This window comes from Rhinolophus ferrumequinum, chromosome 7, assembly GCF_004115265.2.
Source record: "Rhinolophus ferrumequinum isolate MPI-CBG mRhiFer1 chromosome 7, mRhiFer1_v1.p, whole genome shotgun sequence".
NCBI classification, from domain to species: Eukaryota; Metazoa; Chordata; class Mammalia; order Chiroptera; family Rhinolophidae; genus Rhinolophus; species Rhinolophus ferrumequinum.
Window position 1 is genome coordinate 23,758,431 of NC_046290.1, and position 21,502 is coordinate 23,779,932.

General features: G+C 38.1%; 1 protein-coding gene across 3 annotated transcripts in view; it reads right to left on the reverse strand.

Annotated features, from left to right (window-relative positions):
* RANBP3L (RAN binding protein 3 like) overlaps positions 1 to 20,767 on the reverse strand; it is a 45,360-nt gene extending 24,593 nt beyond the window's left edge. Inside the window, exon 1 of one of the 3 annotated variants that reach the window (XM_033111127.1) lies at positions 20,121 to 20,767. In XM_033111127.1, coding sequence (XP_032967018.1) covers positions 20,121 to 20,211 — 91 coding nt within the window. In that variant the 5' untranslated portion in view covers positions 20,212 to 20,767. The remainder of the gene's footprint in view (positions 1 to 20,120) is intronic. The other 2 variants (XM_033111128.1, XM_033111125.1) reach the window with 2 other exon arrangements.
* Between the last annotated feature and the right edge of the window lie 735 nt (positions 20,768 to 21,502).

Genomic DNA, 21,502 nt, shown 5'->3' on the forward strand with positions numbered 1-21,502 from the left:
AATTCAATCTCAGTTCACCTGTCATTCTGCTCCACAATGGAGGTACGCTGTGGGCCAAAGGCTTTTATCCATCATCTTGTCTAGTTTAATTTTAGTCACTTTATGGGTTAAAGATGGTTTCTACCATATTTACAGATACTTATTTACAGATGAGGAAACTAAAGCTCTCAGTGACTTTCTCAAAGTCACGCCTCTAGTAAGTGGCAAAACTTTTAATTAAACCCAGCCTCCCTCCTACAGAATTATTGATCTTAACTCCCACCTGTCATTGTGACATATATCATATACAACTTGACCTATAAACTATCATGTTCTAAATGTATACCATATATAATTCAGCACCGTGCCAAGGAGAAAGCAGTATAAAAATAATGGCACTTATATTTTTGAAACTTTGTCAAAGTTGATTGACAAGCACTTCTACTCCCTCCTGCAAATCACAATGAAATAACAATAAAGGGTTGGGTTTATTTGTTTTGATGGGGGAGGGGTGGTTAGGGAAGACACCACAAAGACAAGGAAAACAGAAGACAAATAATAGCAAGAAAAAATTTGGGAAGCTGCAAAGGGAAAGGATGAGTCGTAACTGACTTACACCAGGAAAAGTGAACCTTAAGTTATCAGTAGGGACGCCCAAAAGCAACATAGTTTATCCCACCAGAGAACCACCAAAAGTCCAGGAATTGGTATTGCTAAGTACTTCTGGAGTCAGAGGTGATGTCTGGCTGAAAAGAAGAAGTTTTATCTATGCAGCAACAAAGCAACTGTCTGTCCCCCTCTACCCCAGCAGAAGACTGGACGGTTATTCCATGGAAAAGATAAAACATCAGGCGCCATTTCATTTCTATAATGAAAAAAAGGGGATTCGGTGAAAGCTTACATACTATATTAATTTCCCTTGTTGCTATAACATATTACCACAAGCTTAGTGGTTTAAAACAGTACAGATTTGTTACTTTACAGTCTGGAGCTCCGAGTCTAAAACGGGCTGGACTCAGGAGAGAACCCACTGCCTCGCCTTTTCCGGCTTCTACAGGCCGTCTCACTCTGTGGTCTGTGGTCCCACATCCTCCAGTCTCTGCAGCTGTCCTATCTCCTTTGCCTCTGACTGGTGCCAATCCTTCTTTGCTTAGTTTTGTGATTGCATTAGGTCCACTTGAATAATCCAGGGTAATCTCCCCATTTCAAGATCCTTAGCTTAATCACACCTGCAAGGTTTCTTTTACCATCGAAGATACACATTCACAGGTTCTGGGCATTAGGACACAGACATCGTTAGAGAGAGCCAGTATTCTCCCTACTATGCATACAAAGTGTTGGGGCCCTTAGCTCTCTTTCTACACTGTTCACAGAATGCTGCCAGGAAGGTTTATCTCCTCCAGGCAGGAAATTAGAAGATTTTTCCCTGGAGAGTCTAACCAACACAAAAGAAAAGACTTAAAGATATTGACAAAGGAATTCCCCAATGAATGGTCACCCAGATGATGACTTCCCCAACTCAGGTACACATCGCTGCCAATCAGCTTTTAATGAGTGCCCTTTTCTTAAATACAAGGCTGGCGGTCAAGGATCACCAGACATAAAATGCAGAGATTAAATGAGTAAATAGGAGGAAAGTAAATTGGATGAAAAAGACTACATGTCTTTTTCAGACATGTATATATGTATATATATATATATATATATATATATATATACACACACACATATACATATGTACACACACACACACACACACACACACACACGGGGGGGTGCCAAAAAGATGTATACAAATGGACACTTTGGTCAGTGTTGCTCAAGCAGTAGTTTGCCCTAGTCAGAAGTGTCTGGATGCTGATGGTAACCACTTTGAGCACCTCTTGTAATTGCAGAAGTCAAACGTGACTTGCTTTTATCCTTTGTTATCAGTATATATTGAGTATTACAATTTTAATAGTTTTTTCCTGAAAATGTGTATACATGTTTTTGGCACCCTCTGTATATAATATACATATACACACACACACATATATTCCTTATAAAAATGAAACATCCATGAAGCAAAAACAGAATGCTATTTTTTAAAAAAAGAACAACAGCACAAGAATAAGCTTTTAGAAATTAGACTTTGAAATTTCCCCAAATTGAAAGACATACATTTACAGATTGAAAGAGCCCGTCCACTGTTCAGGACAATACATAAAAATAGACCCCTACCAATGAACATCATGAAATCTTAGAACACTGAGGACAAAGAAAAGGTCCTAATAGCACCAAGAAGGGAGTAAAAAAAGGTCACATACTAAGGGTCAGGAATCAGAATGCGCTAAGTTTCTCAACAACACTGGAAATTAGAAATCAAAGGGGCAATGCTTTTAACACTCTGAGGGGAATGATTTCTAGTCTAGAATTATATACTAATATAAACTATCGAGACTGCAAGATCTCAAAATACATATCACACACAGACCCATTCTCAGGATGCTTCCAGAAGAGATGCTCTACCAAAAGAGTCAGTAAACTAAGGATGCAAGAAACAGGATCCAGGAAACAAGAGAGATAAAGGCAGTCTCTGGGATGACGGTGAGGGCATATCCCAGAATGACAGCGGCACTCCAATCACAGATAGGTGTTGTCCCTGAAAAGACTCCGGGAAAGAAGTCTCCAAAAAGACGGGACAAAAACCAGTTGAGTATCTCAAGTCATCAAATATTTTGAAAGGATATTTAGGTGACTGAAGGAGAGTTTGGGGTTTGACTGATAATAAATAGATGGAGAACTAAGAAAAGAGAACAAAAATATGACACAATTATTAAATCCAGGGAAAACAAAAAGTTGGGCAAGAAAGGAATCATGAATCTTAAGTGGAACTGTTGTGAAATAATTGCAGTGGTTTCACAGTCACAGTGATGTCAATACTGGATATTGATCTAATCAATTTTAAGATACATTGATTTTGGAAAGATGGGGGAATAGAAAGTATGCATATGGGTGGCCGGTTAGCTCAGCTGCTTAGAGCATGTTGCTACTAACACCAAGGTTGCCGGTTCGATCCCACCATGGGCAAATTTGAGCTGCACCCTCCTTCAAAAAAAAAAAAGTATACAAGTGCTTGGTGATAGTGATTGCAGGGTCCAGAGAAATCTGTGGAGGGGATATAAATTCTCCGTAGTGGTAAATCAATAGTGCCTGAATGAGAAAGAAAAAAAAAAAAAAGGAAGAAATATCACTGAGCCTGACCTAAAGAAAGCTATGAGAGTTGGATGCTATTGCCTCTGGGGACCAAGAAAAGAGGGTGCAAAGAAATGGGCAAGAAGGAGACTGTTGTTTTTTCCAAAAATCTTGTAGAACCATTTGATCCCTTAAGCCACATGAAAATATATAAATTTTAAAAAATAAAAATTAAATTAAAAAATAGGGTCATAATTAAAGGAGAAATCTCATGTTCCTTGCCAAAAATAGACTTTTTGTTAAGTTATACTGCCTATTGGCATACAATATTTTATTTCTTGGGCCTAACTCTTCTTTGCATAAAAATATATGGAAATAAAGGTGTAAGCAAGATGAGTTCAGAATGCAATGGAAACTCCCCCAGAATAACTGAAGATCTGCTCTTTACAATTCCTTTTAAACTTTTGAGAGGCATTTCATGTTCTTGTCCTTCACTTTTACTCAAAATACTCCTCCAAGTTTCCAGACAAGAATTCAGGTAGAAAATTATGCATATATGTAAGAGCTCTGTTCTTCAGGATTCTAAAGTGCTCTAATGGTCAGTGGTAACAGTAAATATAAACTTCTTTTTTTTTCTATTCTAATATGTGCCCTAATTATTCCCCCAAACTTTGGGTGGGTTGTCAGGTCTCATCCTTACCCTTTATTTCCACATGTTCAATTGGTACTCGATCTCTAACAAATAAACCTATTTCAACTAGGAAACTAACTGGAGGATTTTCTTGATGAATCATCTCAGAGGAGGACATTTGAAAGGCTCTACTGAGCCAAAAGCATATCCATAAGGGAAGGAAGAGATTGAGGATGGAGTACCTGCAGCTCAGAGTCCCCGTGGGAATGGGAGCCAGTTTCCAGGGGCCCCAAGTTTCTGCTACGCAACTTCTCCCACATAGAGTCCTGCAGACTCCTTCTTGCTGCTTTGGTAGTTTAGGGAAGGTGAAAAGTGAGTTCTCTACACTTGCTAGAACCAAACAACTCTAGCCAGGGACAAAACAGTTGTGAAAACAGTCTTGGCACAAAAGAGAATGACAATAGCCCTGCTGCAGAGAGGTAGGTGCTGCCAAATGGGTCACGTCTAACTGCAAGCAGGACTGGAATTATCCACTTGGACTGCAGCCTTGGCAGGCCCTGCATTTTCCTCTCTCCTTCTTCCTGGACTTATCTATGTGTCTCCGCCACATCCTCTTCTCTAATTTCTTCTCCTGGTGCACTGTCTCACCCCCGTCTCCACCGCTGTCCTCTATGCCCTTAGCCTCTTCACCCTCCTTCACTTGTGTCCAGCTCTCTGACGGGTCAAAGTATGGGTTTTGGAGCTCTGACGTCACAGTCCTAGAGCTGTGCTAAAAAAAAAAAAATTACTCCATGCCTCAGATTTTTCCTCTCTTTCTGTATATATTTTTAAAGGGTTGTTAGGATTGAAACAATGTGTGCATGTGAGAGCTATTAGTACAACTTCCTCCTCAAACCTTTTTGGAAGAAAGCAGACTATCTGACTATCTATTATCTATCTATCTATCAATCATCTATCTACCTATCTAACCACCCATCCTTGGTATATATACATACCTCTATCTATATCCAGACATACACATCCATCCATCCATCCATACGTACATAAACAGAGATATGTCAAAATACAGGTTGCACAGAAGACATTCAATAAAAGTGAGATTCTCATCCCTCCTCCTCTCTAGTCCTATGCTATATGTGGTCACCTTGATACTCCTGTTAGTTCTGGAAGAAATGCCTCTTGTTTCTCAAAGCCTTTCTTCTTCCTTTCACTCATTACCTTATTCTTGCCCCCTAGTTTTCTTCTCATTTCCCCTTGTTGAGCATGTTTCTTTCATATTCTTTTTTTCTTTTAACATCAAGAAATTTCTGAATTTAGGCCTTGGCCCATAAATAGCCTGAGAGATCCTTGCTCCTCAAAATGTGATCCAGACAGAGCAGCAGCATTTACTGAGAACTTGCCAGAAATGCAGACTCGCCAACCCCACCTCAGACCTACTGAATCAGGACCTGCGTTTTACATGAACTCCGGGTGATTTGCATATATATTTGAGAAGCACTCTTCTCAGCACCTCCAGGTTTCTCTCGACTGAAACCAAATTTAGGAAGATGGCAGTGGAAACTCCTGGAATCAGTGACTAAATCTCTAGGTATTCTGAGTAACCTGACAATTAACAAGAAAATAATTGCACTGCAAACCACACACTAGGACTGTTAATGATTCAATGTACCTGAAATCTGACTGTTCTTCCTGGGGAAAAAAAAAAGTAAGAAAATGTCTCTGCTTGAAATTATTTACTGTTAATTAAGACGTTCATTTCTGCAAAGCAAAAATTTATCCTGGAACCACAAACTACATCAAAAACATTTGTCATAGTACTAAGATTCTTCAACAAGAATTTGGAAAGATCTGAAGTCTCAAATGTAGAAAATGGTATCTTCTGTAGAAAATATAGACAAATCATAGCTGGTGACCTTAATCTCTGTATGGAGCCCCAGGAAAAGGAGACACAGAGTGTCTGAATTACAATTTTAATTTTTTGTTTTTTCAAAAAAAGAACAAACAAAAACTCAGAACTATATGAAAATATTCTAAGATAGTTTAAGAAAGGGCAAATTGTAGCCCAGAAGAAAAAGGAATCTGGACCAATTCATGAGAGAACCACAAGCATGGGACATTCTGCACTTATTTCTAGACATATACGGAGGAACTCTGTAAAAAATTCAAAAGGAATGAAATAAACCACAAATTACCCATAAAAATATTTAAAAAGTATGTCTTTAAAGAAGGGGATGGTAGGGCCACAGAGTGACATTAAACTGTGAACAATCTTGTTCCTAGTGTGTGAGGTATTTTGTACCGACTTGAAGGTAAAATAACCAGGACATGAGGCAGTTTACACAAGAAGTTTCCAGGCTGCCTCACAAAGCACGAGCTCAGCTTGAGACACAAGATGAATGGAACCTGCTGGAATGAGTCCAGCCCTGGTCATCCCTGCTGAAGTTACAAACAATTTTGTGTACTATAACTATAGTATATGAAATAAAAGGGGAAAACACTCGCCCTTTTCAATGCAATTCTGAATTTTTCGAACTGCTCTAAGTTTTTGTTGGAAATGAAGTTATAAACTGCCAACTCTAAGAAATCTAGCATTTCTAGTTTTAATTCATCATGAGAGGCACACACAGAGACAAAAACGAGTCAACATCAGAATAAAACAAGGAAAGTTATTCCTGTTCTCGTCAATACCATGCTGATAAAGAAATCACTCATTTTCAGCATGGGAATCGTTTCAGAATAGGAAATCAGAGATGATGACAAAACTCTGAGTTCATTGAATGCAACCATCATCACTCAGAACTTTGTCTAATCCATAATTATCAAGGGATCTATTCATTTTAAGTTCCAAAGAATCTAGACGCTTTCCTCCACTTGTTTGTACATGAGTCTAGATCTAGGCACAGATCAATTTTGAAAAACGAAGGCCCAATGCATAGAGATAATAAAAGATTCTGACGTGAACAAGAAGCGAGAAGATTCAGAGGTCGTATGAAGCATAGACCTTGCCACACTCCTGGAGGTAGGACCAAGCCCCTGGAAAATTCTGTGTTGGATGCCCTCTCCCTCTAACTTCAGATCCAAACTATGCTGCTGAATTTATAATCCAGTCACACACGTGTGGTAATGGGTTATCGCCGGTGACTTCATTTCATTTGCATTTTTGAATCTGGAGATTTGCAGCAGCAATAATTGAAGAAAAATTCTCATTTCTTAAAGTCCTTTACTTCACTAATGTCTTTATAAATACAGAAGTTCACAGATTCAAAAAAACAGAGAACTTTAATTAAATCATTTGGTATAGAACCTCTGGCAAAATCACTATCCATCAAAATGCAGTGATGATGGAAGAAAGTGGCTTTATAGTTTGGAGAGTGTTCTGTACTTGATCCCAAATGATACGGTCATCATGTGCAGTCTGCGCTATGTTTGGAAGTGATCAGTGACTTTTTAAAAAGACATCATAGCACAGTCCATTAAATTTTACTATTGTTCCAATGTCAAAACACTACTCTTTAAATTATTTCTTTGTTCTTTCCTCATAAAAACAATAGCTACCATATGACATGCTTATACATGTCATGACTAGTTTTTACCCTTTTGCCTTTTGAAATATTTAACTTAATATGACCTGAAGAAGTATGAAAAGTTAGACCCTATTGATATCCCATGATGCTTCTTTTATATATGGGCTTAATATAAAATCTTATACTTACATCATATTTTACCTATTATAAAACATATTTAAATATATTAGTCTTCGGTGACTTAATGAATGGCAAGTAGGAGCCAGAATACATAATTTTAAAAATCTAAGCTTTGCTGAAAAACAGACCTGGATTCAAATTCCAACTCCTCAATTTACTAATTGTGAGCTAGAGCAGGACATTTGATCCCACTGAACCCAGGTTTCCTGCTCTGTAAAATGGGGATATTAGGACGTACTTCATAGAATTGTTGTAAGGAGTAAGCAAGGTAATTAGGTAAAATGCACATTCAAAATGCTCAGTGAACTGCAGCTCTTACTACATTATATGATCCTCAAGAGGTAAGTTATTAAACTCTTGCATCACGAGAGAACTAAGGCTCTAAAATTACAAAATGTGCCCAAGGTCACACAGTTAGGACTTCGAGATCTGGGACTAAAACACAAGAGAGCAGACTCCAATCTCATGCTTTTTTTCTGTGAGAAAGACAACCTCCTGGTTTCTATTGGTAGGTAAATGACTATTTTACAGCTTCTTCTCTTCTGAAGTTGTGGTCTGCTCTGGCTATGAAAGCTCTCCTGCTTCCATGGTCTGTACAAGCCTGGTTGCGGTGTGATGCCAGGCTGTGTGAATCTTCCCGTACTTTTGCCATCTGTAAACACTGCACGATGCTTCACTTATTCTTACCATTTTCTGTATGTGACTCTAAAGAGGAATCTAGCAATTCAAAATCTCCATGTCGAAATTTTTTTCAGCCACTGGCAAAAATAACTCAGAAGAAAGTATTGCTTTTGACAGAGCATACCCATTTCTGCATAATTTGAAGGTGTTATTAGATTTATCTGTAAATGAAACTACTGTGTGCTTTTGTGACAGTTACTTGCAATCTTTGCTTTCTTGAATATGTTTAGGAGCAGCAAATGCAAATATGGGATTTGTGGATGGATAATGCCAGCAAGAGCTGTTCATGCTTGCTCGACACTATTCCTTCACTGATGCCCATGAGGTAATAAAGATGCAAACTATGTCCTGAGATGTGCTTGGTCAACTCAATACCATTTGGAAATACATATTTTATTTGACAGCATTTATAAATCACATGTTTTCCCCTCAGAATAACATGCAGTGTGAAAATGCTTCCCTATGTTAGAAATGGGTCTCTCCATTCTGCTGAGGAAGGAGGAAATAAGAGTCTAGGTTTCACAGCATGTTGAAGATAATATTGAGTAGGCAATGCACAGATTTAAAATGGTGTCCTTAGAGTTAATTTTAAGCAATTCTCTAGTGTTTTCTGTATTGCTACATTAGCGGTGATTTTGACACAACCTAATCCTATTAGTAAGAATTAAATCACTCTTCACGAAGACTACTCATAAGTCTATATAGCTGATATGTAGCTTCATATACCCGATTCAGGTACATTTAAGCTCTTTCTCTTCAGTAAAGAAGCACTTTATTTTTAAATTTCTTCATTGATTCCAAGGACACATGGAGAAACTTGGTCGCAACTTCTCCCAATTCCAAATCACTTTTCCTAAAACTTATTCCCGTTTGTCCTGAGCCTTTGAGCAAGCAGGAGAAGACGCTCCTTGTTTTCCCATTTCCACAGGAATAAATGGATGTTTTTCCACTCAGAACAAGAACTCGGAGGTGTAGGCAGGAAGAAAGGAGCAGAGCTGCCACTCAAGGTGCTCACAGGCCGGAAGGCCTGGGCCTCATTCTCCTCTCGGGCACTCACAGAGCCTAGCAGGCTGATGTTCACCTTCACTGAAATGGCCTGCTGGCCCTTGGGGCACAGAGATGGAGCAAGAATAACCAGCTGCCTGCTGGAGGTGGTTCTCCACAGACAGTTATTGCACTGATTTAGAACTAGTTTGGGAGGAGTAAAAGCCAGGTAGCAATTTGTAAACCTTACCAGAAACATTTTGTTCATCATGCTAAAGAAAATTACAAGAGAAAAACTTTCCGTTTTTATACATTTATATGACTTGAAAAATTCTCAGGAAAACTGAGAACACTCTTTTGTATATTTATTTTCTTTCTTTCAGGCTATCATGATCATTGAAGTATTATGACAAGACAAAAAGATTAGAGGAGATACTGTAATTATGTGATGTCTTTTTTTTTTATTGTGGGAAGATATACCTAACATAAAATTTACCATTGTAAATGTTTTGAATGTATAGTCCAGTGCAGTAGGTATATTCACATTGATGTGTTAACTATTACCACCATCCATCTAGAGAACCTTTTCATCATCCCAAATTCTGTACCCATTAAACTCTAACTCTCCATTCTACTCTCCCCCCAGCCCTCGGTGACCACTATTCTACTATCTGATTCTATGATCGGACTATTCTAGTTACCTCACATAAGTGGAATCATACAATATTTATCTTTTTGTGTCTGACTCATTTCACTTAGCATAACGTTTTCAAGGTTCATCCATGTTGTGGCACATATCAGAATTTCATTCCTTGTTAAGGCTGAATAATATTCTATTGTATGTTATGTACCACATTTTGGACCTTTTTGTAAAAGTCATCTTTTCCTCATTTGTCTCTTCCTCCTTTCTTTGCTTCCATTTGGCTCCATATTTCTCACTAACACCCACCTTTCTTGCCTCCCTACACATATTTCCCTTCCCTTATATACACATATATGCCAGTATATAAGGGAGGAGAGAAAGGACTCTTCCCATTTCTCCTTTCTCTCCTCCCTTATATACTCATCATTTTCACTATGTGGTTAATATTAGGATTATTATATACCAGGTATGTAATAATCTTTCTACAAAATACTCTTTTATGAATATTTTACAAAATGAGATAAAACTTCGTTTATCTAGTTTTAATTTTTTAAAACCATTTCAGAAACTTTGAACAATGATGGCCCTTATGTCATAAAATTCTTAGATGGATATAGTTGGAGATGTAGTCGCAGATTTCTGCATTAGCTACTAACTTTGAATAGGTTACTTCTGTCCTCTGGTTTCAGTTTTCTAATATGTAAAATCAATTGTACTATGTGGTCTTTGGAGCCCTACTATTCAGGGACTTATGAAGATCAATCACGTGGATGGACTTCTTGGCAAGAAAATATTGATTTATTTAGGAAGCATTAATTCCCTGCGGTGAACTTGGTAATGGACAATAACAACATTGTGAGTTTAAGCCTTAAAATGTGAACAATGTTCACAAAGACAGACAGAAGTTCGGCACATGGATGATGGTGTTTTTTGCAGATTTGTCTTCTATATTTTTCCCATTAAATTTGTAGCTAGCTGTTTTCTACCAGTCCCTCTAAAGCAACTTAGTAGCTACTACTAAATAGTGGGCTTTCTCCCACTATCCAAACATCCTACTACTCACTAATTCTAGCTTATTCAGTTTTCAAAAAGAAAACGTGGCAAATAACACCAAAACTTGAATCCACACTTGAGAATGAAGCTCCTTACAACAAAGTTGGATCTTGTTAAACAAACAGAACCTCATAATCTGTAGGGCTGCTTATGTGCCTGACCCATTCTCAGCTTATAAAAACATACACACAAATCTTTACCTGCAACTTAATTTCTTTGCAGACCAAAATGGTCCATTTCCAACACTCGAAGACTTTCTCCTTACTTTTTTCTCTCTAGATGGCAACAACCCAACTTGTTATGAATTACCTCCTTTTATCACCACAAGAAAAGATCTGGTGCCAATTACTTAAACCAGTCATTACAGAGGTCTGAAGTATGGTGTCTCCACCTAGCTGGATCCCTACTACAGAGGAATGATCAAGTTACTGAGCTGTAGTTTTCGGAGATCTGGTAGTTTCTTGGAATCTGCTGAGGGAAAAGAATTTGTGTCCTGTCAGTCTGGGGTCCTTTCAGGACCTGAAGCCCATCCTACAGTGATACAGGGCGCTTACAAAAGCTCTTCCCTCTCTCGCCTGTTTGAATGTATAGGTCTCCTTGGTTCCAATTTAACACCTGTCCTCCTGGCTCAACTCACAGATGCGTGATTTATATGCTCTTTTGATGTTGCTTTAGTTAGTATCAAAAGATATCTTCGGATTCTCATCCCTTGTTAAAAGTATGGATCTTACTCCTATGACCTCTTGCTTGTTTACTGTCATCCACAGAGGGTGAGATATCTGGTCATTGGGCAGAAGAAATGCAGTTTCTTGCTAAACACAAGTATTTACTGCACTTTTAATCTTGGCTTTTGGATATTATGCCAGATTTACCAACAGATTTCATGAAAAATAAACACAGGTGTGAAATTTATCTTGCCTAATGTTAAGATTTCAAGTCAAGTTAATGATTTAATACAATCATTGAGCCAGTACTTTGAGTAGTCTTTAGTTTAAATAAAAAAGTCAAATATAATAATGACTATTATTTAGCCCCTTTTAAATTAGGGGTTTTGGATACTGCTTGCTTCTTTTGTTAAAACTCAAACCATCTCTCCAAGGCCACACCGGCCCAGTTCCAAAAGTGACACATCACTAACTTTCACACTGCATGCAGTGTAAGACAGGTAGACTGTGCAGTCATTTAAATTTAAATGATTCTGTTTAGCCTAGAAGCAGGCCACTTGCTCTAGGCTGATGTGTTTACACTGATACAGCTGTATATTCTCACCTATTTGGCATCAAATACACCGTTTTGGGAGACAGTCAAATGTTGTTAGTAGTTTACATAGAAATTAATGGGTGACATCAATAACAACACATTTTAAACAACTGAACCACAAACTGAGTTCAGAGGCCAGCCATCTACTCAGGCCCTTTACTTAGCTGAGCATATATTTTATGCCCCTTAAGAGGAAGTGAACATGGGTTAAAGCACAGGCTCTGGAATCGGATTTCTTGGGTTAGCATCTTGGCTGAAGACTCCAGCCATGAGATCTTGACATTGTCTACCTCATGAGGCTTTTGTAAAGAAATGAGCTAACATAAGAAAAGTGCTTAAAACAGTGTCTGACATAGGACAGACACTTTACAAATGTGCTTTGTTTAAAAGTGATATATTAGTGCTGTGGTGTGGTCCAGGCATAAACCCAGCTTACTCAAAGAACTTGTACCTGATCAACGTGAATGAAATAATCATGGGCAAATCATAGAACCTTAGTTTTGAAAGGGATCTTATAGGTTCCCTAGCGGAACTTACCGTCTAAGCTCCGCACAGCACCCTCAGTACATGGCCTTCCATACACAGCACATCAACAAGGATTAAAATGCACTCTATTGCTGGAGCACACTAGCCACGTGTGGTGGCACACTGGAGTGTGTGTTACACGTGCCACGATCTTGCTCCTTCATCCCACAAGGTCAGCCTCTTGTCTTCACCCCCAAAGTGCTGTACACATTTAAGATTCATCCACGTGATTACATGCGTCAGAAATTCATTTCTTTCTACTACTGAGTAGCATTCTGGTGTATGAATATATCACCATTTTCTTATCCATTTACCTGCTTAAAAACACTTGGGTTGTTCACATGTTGGAGCTCATAGGAATACAGACTTCTGTGAACATTATTGTGCAAGTTTTTTATGGCTATCTCATCTTTATTTCTGTTGGGAAAATGTCTAACAATGGAATTGCTAGATGACCAGGTAGGTGTAGACTTGACTATATAAGAAACTTTCAGACTATTTTCCAAAGTGGTCACACCATTTCACAGCAGTGAGTGGGAGTTCTGGTTGCTCCACATTCTCCCCAACACATAGTGTCATCAGTATTTTAAATTTTAGCCATGCTGATGATGTGATGTGGTATCTCAGTGGTTTTAATATGCATTTCCTTAATGACTAATTATATTGAGCATTTTTTGATGTGCTTATTGGCCCTTTTTACATCCTTTTTGAAGTGTCTGCCAGATCATTTGCCCATGTTTTAATCAAATTGTTTATGCTGAGTTCTTTACATATTTTGATCACAAATCCTTTATCAGATCAATGTGTCATAAATATTTTCCTACAGTCTTCTCTTTTATTAGTTTCTTTAAAGAATTGATACTTTTTAATCTTGATAGTTTATCTATTTTTTAGGATTAGAACTTTTTGTTCTGTCCTAAAACTGCCTAATCTAATTTTGTGAAAACATTTTCCTGTGTTTTCTCCTAGAAGCTTTATAGATTTAGCTGTTGTATTCTAGTCATATTCCATCTCAAATTAATTTTTGTGCATGGTAGGTAATGAGCTTCAGTTTTAGTAATGTGTTTATCCATTTGTTCCAGGACCATGACAGGAAAGACTATTTTTCCCCCTTTGAATTACCTTGGTATCTTTGTCAGAAATTATCTGATCATATATGTATGAATGGGTCGATTTCCGGGCTCCCTCTTCTGTTCCAATGAGCAGTTTTCCTTATACCAATATTATACCATCTTGATTATTATACCTTGAAATCCAAATGTGTAAGTTGTCAACTTTGTTCTTCGTTTTCAAAATTGATTTAGCTATTCTAGGTCATTTACATTTCCTTTTAAATTTTAAGTTGGCTTGTCAATTAAAAAAAAAAAGTCTGTTGGAATTCTGACTGGGATGGCTTTGACTCTGTAGATCAATTTTGAGAGGATTGACATCTTACTAATATTGAGCCTTCCAAGTCGTGTATTTAGGTCAATCTTCTTTAGCTTCTCTCTGCAATGTTTATTTGTTTTAAGTGTACAAGTCTTGCACATATTTTGTTCAATTAATCCATAAGTATTTCCTTTTTTTTCTATTAGAAGAATACTTTAAACTTTTAATTTCCAATTATTTTTTGCTAATATATTGAAATACTTTTGTGTGTGTGTGTGTGTGTGTGTGTGTGTGTGTGTGTGTGTTGACTACTTTGTATGCTGTTATCCTGTGGCCTTGGTAAACTAATTTATTAGGTCTTGTATTTTTTTAGGAGACACTTAAGGATTTTTCTACACTATCAATCATCTGTGAATAAAGATAGTTTTACCACTTCCTTTTCAACACATAAGCCTTTTATTTCTTTTTCTTAACTTAGTATACTGGCTAGGACCTCCAGTCCTATTCCATAATGTTGAATAGAAATGATTATAGTTTTCTTCCTGATCTTCATAAGAAAGTGTTATGTCTTTGACCAATAGTGAAAATACTATATTAGCTGTCAGTTTTTTGTAAAAGTTCTTTATCAGGTTGAAGAAGTTCCCTTCTATTCCAAATTCTTTTGGAGTTTTTACATAAGTGATGTAAGAAAAATGAAAATGAAGGGTTTTTTTTTTTTTTTAAGTCCAATTTCAGAAATGTAACTAGGGGTAACTTTGAGCAGCTATGGCTTTAAAAAAAAATTGTGGTAGAATACATGTACCATAAAATTTACCACCGTAATTATTTTTAAATGTACATTTCAGTAGTGTTAACTGCATTCACAATGTTGTGTAGTTAATCTTCAGAACTCTTTTCATCTTGCAAAACGAAAACTCTGTACCATTAAACAGTAACTCACCATTGTGCTTTCTGTCTCTATGAATGACTACTCTAGATACCTTATATTAGTAGAGTCACACAGTGTTTATCTTTCTGTGGCTGGCTCATTCCACTTAGTATAATGTCCTCATGGTTCATCCATGTTGTAGCGTATGTCAGAATTTCCTTTCTTTTTAAGGCTGAAGAAATTCCATCGTATGTACATACCACGTTTTGTTTATCCAGTCATTTGTCAATAGACCTTTTTGTCTGTTGTGAATAGTGCTGGTATGAACACTGGTGTATCAGTATCTGTTTGAGTCCCTGCTTTCACTTCTTTTGGGTATATATTCAAAAGTAGAATTGCTGGATCATACAGTAATTTTAAGGAACTGCCTTACAGCAGATGCACCATTTTACATTCCCACCAACAGTGCATAAGAGTTCTAATTTCTCCACATTCTTGCCAACACTTGTTATTTTCTATTTTTTTGATAGCAGCCATTCTCATGAGTATGAGGTGGGAAAATGAAGTTTAAGTCATTATACATATTTTCCAAATCCTCACATATGTGCCAATTATTAGGGAGGATTGTTATGGAAAAGATTCCTGTCCTGGGCGCAAGCTTGAACATGATAAAGTCTAATAGAACATGAATTCTCCCCGTTTCTAATTATTTTTAAATGGTCTATATTTGTTTCTACCAATCTGTGCCTTTAAATGCCAATAATGGCTTTGCAGATAGAACAAAAGTCATTTGAGCGTCTCTAAGGCTCCTTTTTAGCGGAAGAAAAACAGAAATATGTGGTCTTCTTCCTCTAATCTTAGTTCATTTAACTATGTATCACCCAAAAGATTTCATGTTGTCTATGCAGTATCATGACTTTAGAATCACAAAAAAGGAAAGCTAAAACAAATGTATTTTAAGAAGCATACATGTATATTTTTCTCATGTTATCTTTTCATAAAAAAAGCTTTATATAGTTGTGTACAATACTGCTAGGTTCCCTTTCTCACGGCTGTATCGTCATCCCCAATACAAATTCTTTAAGAGTTCTAAATTAAGTGCATCCACAAATGTTCACAGAATATACTTAAGGGAAATAGTGCTTTCACAACAATCTAAATGTAATTTGATTTCTCTGGCTTAGATTCGGATCAAGTTTGATGGCACAGTAACTAGGCACCAGCTTAGCTTTTATATTTATTGCTCCTAAGTTCTCAGCTAGATTCAGTGCCTTCTAAAACCCTCTAAAGGAGTATGGCTAAAATACAAACATCATCAGATAAATGCAGTAAAGCCAGAATACTATGAAATCGAATAATTTTTTCTCTCACCCAAAAAAGTTGAAAAAGTATCATTAGCTTAATTCGTATTACTGAACTCCTCAGAAAAGACATGATAGAAAACAACCTTGGGAGAAAATCATCTTCGCATTTCCAGGGTCTCATAGAGCATCCAGTACTTGGTAGGTATTCAGTAAAAATGCATTGAATAAATAAATGGTTGAGGGTGTTAGTCTGTGTTTCTTGACTTCTGTGTGTACATTCCTTGACGTCCAGAAAACTGTCTTGATATTAAAAACAGAACACATTCAGAAACTCATGGCCAAAGTGTGATATAATAAAACGTATTTCTGGTCTTTGCCTCTCATTTCTTACACAGAATTTCAAAAACCCTTTGAACTTCCTGACTGATAGTTGTGTGTCTTTGTTATGCTAATGAGACAACTCAGGGTGAGTCCTTAGATAGTTTCAACAGGAGCTGGCCACATATGGACTATGCACATATGGAGAGGGTAGGAACTTCCAACTCTGACCCTCCAGGGAGGCCAGAGGGTCTGAGATTGAGTTCAGTTATAGCCAATGATTTAATCAGTCATGCCTACATAATGAAATCCCATATAAAAACTCTGGTCATGGAGATTAGTGGAGCTTCCTGGTTCATGAACTTTCTGATGCACTGGTAGCGTGGTATGCCCTAACTCCATGGGAACCAGAGCTCCTGTACTCAAGAGCCTCTTAGACCTTTCCTTAGGGATCTCTTCATTTGACTGTTCATTTGTATCCTTTATAATAAAACAGTGATTTTAAGTACAGAACTTTCTTGAGTTCTGTGAGCCGTTCCAGAAAATTATCAGACCTGAGAGGATCATGGGAAACCTTAAATTTGTGGTTGTCCAGGCAAAAGTGTGGGTAGCTTGGAGACACGTGTAATTTGTAGTTGGCATTTGAAGTGGGGCAGTCTTCTGAGACTGAACCCTTAAGTTCCGGAGTCTTTGCTAACTCTGAGTAGTCAGAATCAAATTGAATTGTAGGACACCCAATCAGTGTCAGAGAATTGGGGTCAGAATGTCATAGAAGAAACTACAAAACAGCAACAAGTAGGAAAGAAGCCTACTGGATTCTGCTCTGCACTGGCATAGCATTTGTTGCCAGAGATTATAACTCCATGTGGACTGGAAACCTTGACTCAATTGGCTTAGGTTAAATTACATGCCCAGCATCTGGCACAGTGGTTTGCCCATAGTCATTGTCCCAATAATTGCTGGAGAATAAATTACTTTTATCTATGTGATCACCCAAAAAGTACATATTGTGAGTGCCTCGGTGGAGAGAGTTAAATATCTCAGAGTTAACATTAAGCACTTCAGCATATCGCATGGAGGGTTAGAAAGTATACATGTGTTGAATCTGGCCATGCCCTCTGAAGAGTTAAATGTCAATTAATCATGGTCTGTATACTAAATAAAAGAGCTGGAACCTTGGTCTGGTTGGGGGTCGGCCAAAGCCACAAACCCAGAATGCTTCAGTGAATAAATCCACAGCCAGATCTTACTCTCTCAAACTAATGGCTTTGCTTCTTTGGACTTTTGCTGAACTTTGCATAAGAGCAGGTACAAATATAGCTTGGGGGGAAATCGGGGCCACTGCACTGAATGAATACTTTGAAACTTTGGGACAGTTACTGGGATGCTATTTAGCAGCATGGCAAATCCTGCCCAGTGTCACTTGTCAGCTCAGATTTCCAGAAGACATTCCTTGTAGCAGTCAATGGTCAGTCTGGATTGCATTAGCATGCTTCACAACTTTATGTATTGTGGTTTATGTGGGCAGATATTTTGAGACTCAGCTGTGGAAGAATATGGCTGCTTTTAACATTCTAGGCAAAAGCTCCAGTCTGAGAAAGGAGACTAGACTTTTAGCCTTGTTGGTATTTTGGGAAGCATGTCATCATGATGATATTTCCAGGCTGCTCTGGCAATAGCCGTAAGGGAGAGACCATTCCTCCAGCCTCCTTAAATTAACACAAGAGGGGGATACCATTTTCTACTTATACAATTGGAAAAGAATTTTTAAAATAATACCCAGTATACTGAGACTATATCCCTACACTGCTGATAAGAGGGCCATTTGGCAAAACAAGTAACTTAAAAACATGCATATTCTTTGATGCCACAGTTTCACCTCTAAGCATGAGTCCTAAGAAAATAATCTTATCTCTGTAACTATTTATCCATTAGTTTATGTTAAACACAGTGTTGTTTGTAATAGTGAAAAATTGGAAATCCACAAAATGTCTTGACAGTAGGGAATTGCCTGAAGAATTTTGCTATATCCATATGAAGGAATAGTATTCAACTGTTAAAAATAAGGTTGTAGAAGAATATATGATGACATGGAAAATTGTTCATAGTCTATCGCTAAGTTAAAAGCCGCTTACAAAACACTATGTACACAGCAAGTCTATTTTTGTTTAAAAATCATGCAAAAGAATAATCTGCCCATGTGTATAGAAAAAAAGGCTAGAAGACTACACATTCAAATGCTAATAGCAACTATTCTGGGGTTCTGATCTTTACAGGTGATTTTTACCATCTCTTTTATGCTCCCCCTAGCAAATCTTATATAACAAATATTATATCAGCAATTGGGGGTGGGGGCGGGTAGCTTTAAACATTTCAAAGAAAATGAGCAGCAAACAAACAAACAAACAAACCTATGATGAATTAGGATTATTTACTAATAAGGGAGCAAGAATATTTTACAGTGTATGATTAAACCCTGGCACATTCCAGGACTTGACGTTCAAAGGCAGTTAGTTTAAAATAATTTACATGAGCCCTGATGGCACAGAATGGTCTTAAAAGTTTTCTCTGTTTTCATTTAATATGAAGTATTTTCTACCCACACTATGTTAAGCCTATAGCATAACGTCCAGATGCAGGGAGGCAGCCTGACACAGTCACACAGATGCCACCTTGGAAATGACATGTTTCAGCTCTCTAGCTAACACTCTCCATGCCATTGACATCTAACAGTGAGTCTACGGAAAACTAAATAAAGAGCTCGTAGCCCAGATCCATACATAAACAGATCCATCACAGGTTATTCAGGAGAAGTTAGAAATGTGTGGAGTAAATCCTTAACCTCTGGGAGGTGATGATATCATCTGTGACAGCACCCAACCTTTTCTACAAGTGTCCTTTGCTGTCCCTGACAGAATGAATTGGAGCCATCATCTTATCTATTTGCATCATCCAACTGCCACCAACTGATGCAGCTGGCTGGGTAGTGAACTCGAAATTTTAAAAAAAGACTGATGGTGAAAATGGCTACAAGGTAGAGAGCTTAGTGCACATGAGTACCCATCCTGTGAAATGTGGCACTTTTCCCTGTCTGTCTCCAGCTGTTCCTGGACCATAAAAGGGAAAGAGACAAGAATATATTTACTTTGCCCACAAATGAATGAGCCAGAGATCCAGACAAACTTAAGCTTACACTTGAAGTCTAAAAGTGCACCATTAGTGGTAGGACAGAGGAGAGAGTTCCAGGCTAATTTAAAGCTACTCTCAGCAAATTCGCCCCGTAGCTGATCCAACCCTGCCCGGACAGGCATTTGGAATTACACAAAACCTAGCATACTGTAGAAAAATGGCAGTGGCTAGAAGTTTAAGCACATACGTTTCCGTATGACAACTCCAAGTAATATGCTTTCTTGATAGTCTTCCACAGTCCTCTGGAGACCAGTAGTGAGTCCAAGTTAATTTACCCTTATGCATCACCCTTATGGCTAATCTCAGAGTTTAAATGGAAGATTGCAAAGCATTTCACTACCACAGATTCCCCAGGTATTTCCCCAGCCCACCATTCTTCCAGAAATGCAAATGGCCAGGAGGTCACAGAACACATGACTCATTAGCCTGACTGACTCACCTGGCTGTCGCTCGTCCTCCAGATGCTTCAGTCTACAGGTGTGCAAACGGTTGAACAGGTGGCTGCAGCCTTCTCTGTGTAAGGCAGACATGGCTGTGGCTCCAGTATCACTAGGGCATTTCCCTCCCTCCACCAGTCACCTAAAACGGTCTTCACCAGACACCCAGAACCACAGGCGTACATGCAGATCCTGTCCTTGTGTGAAAAACATTTACTTCTCTAATAAACTGCCAAATGTTTCCCAGCCATGATTCTTGAAATAAACATTTACCAATATAACTTCCCCTACATATAAAGATGCCAATTCATTTAGATAAAAACACAACTTAATTCTTCTTTCATTTCAAAGCACGTTGAAACTTTCCCCCTTATAGTGTAAAATCCTACAAAGTAACTATGTCTAACAGATTACAGCTTGGGCATTTTTTAACTCCTTCTTCTGACGTGAAATCGAATGCTCTGAGTATTTAGAGAGGACTGCTAGAGTAATACAAACACAAGGGGAGAAAAAGTGCTGTCGAGTTAAATCAAGGATTATGATTTCTAAGCCTGGTCCGAGTTACCCTCTGTGACAGCTGACAGTGAGCAGTTCTTAAGGGAAGCTGGAAGGAGGAGGTGCCGCGTGGGCCGGGCTAATTAGCATAAAGAGGTGGCAAGAAATGGCAACAGAGTCGCTTTGAATAAGAGTGACCAAAGCAGGGATTCTGAAAAGGAGTCCTGACGTTACAGTCATCATATATCTGACTTCTGCTGCTTTGTCATTCAAAGCTCAAAGCAGAGGTTTATACTGCATGGATATTCATGGGAAATCTAAAGGGATAACAGGAACTGCTAATGAGTCCATGGAAATGTACTGCTGGAACTTTCAATTTCTGTAAACACCTTCAAGTCTGCAGAGACGGGCAGTTAGTTATAAAGCAGCCTGCCTGCCAAGGTAACTATTTGGTATTCTGCAAGAAAAATAAACACACAAAACGTTATCCTTCCAGATATCTCTCTGTGTCCTCTCAGATTCTCTACTGCTGCTTCTAGGTCATAAGACAAAGCTATTTCCAGTGGTGTTTTTTGTGTGTGTGTGTGTGCTAAAAAAGCATATTTCATTGAAATGCTGAAGACACTTTCTATTTCACTGAAATAACAGCATACTTATTAATGTCTAAAAATAATTCCGAACACCTTTCACTTAACTTGGAAGCTTGATACCTCTGAAGTCGTAATGAATGCTGGTGGACCCTGCCCTATTAGATTCAGAAAGGAGGTGATGGGCAAAGAGAAAGGAGAAAGGGGGTGCTGTTTAGCCAGAATGTCTGGACCCTGCAGCTTCCTGTGCATTTTTGGAAATTCGTGCTAAACTTGACACCATAACTAGAATGTTACTTCCT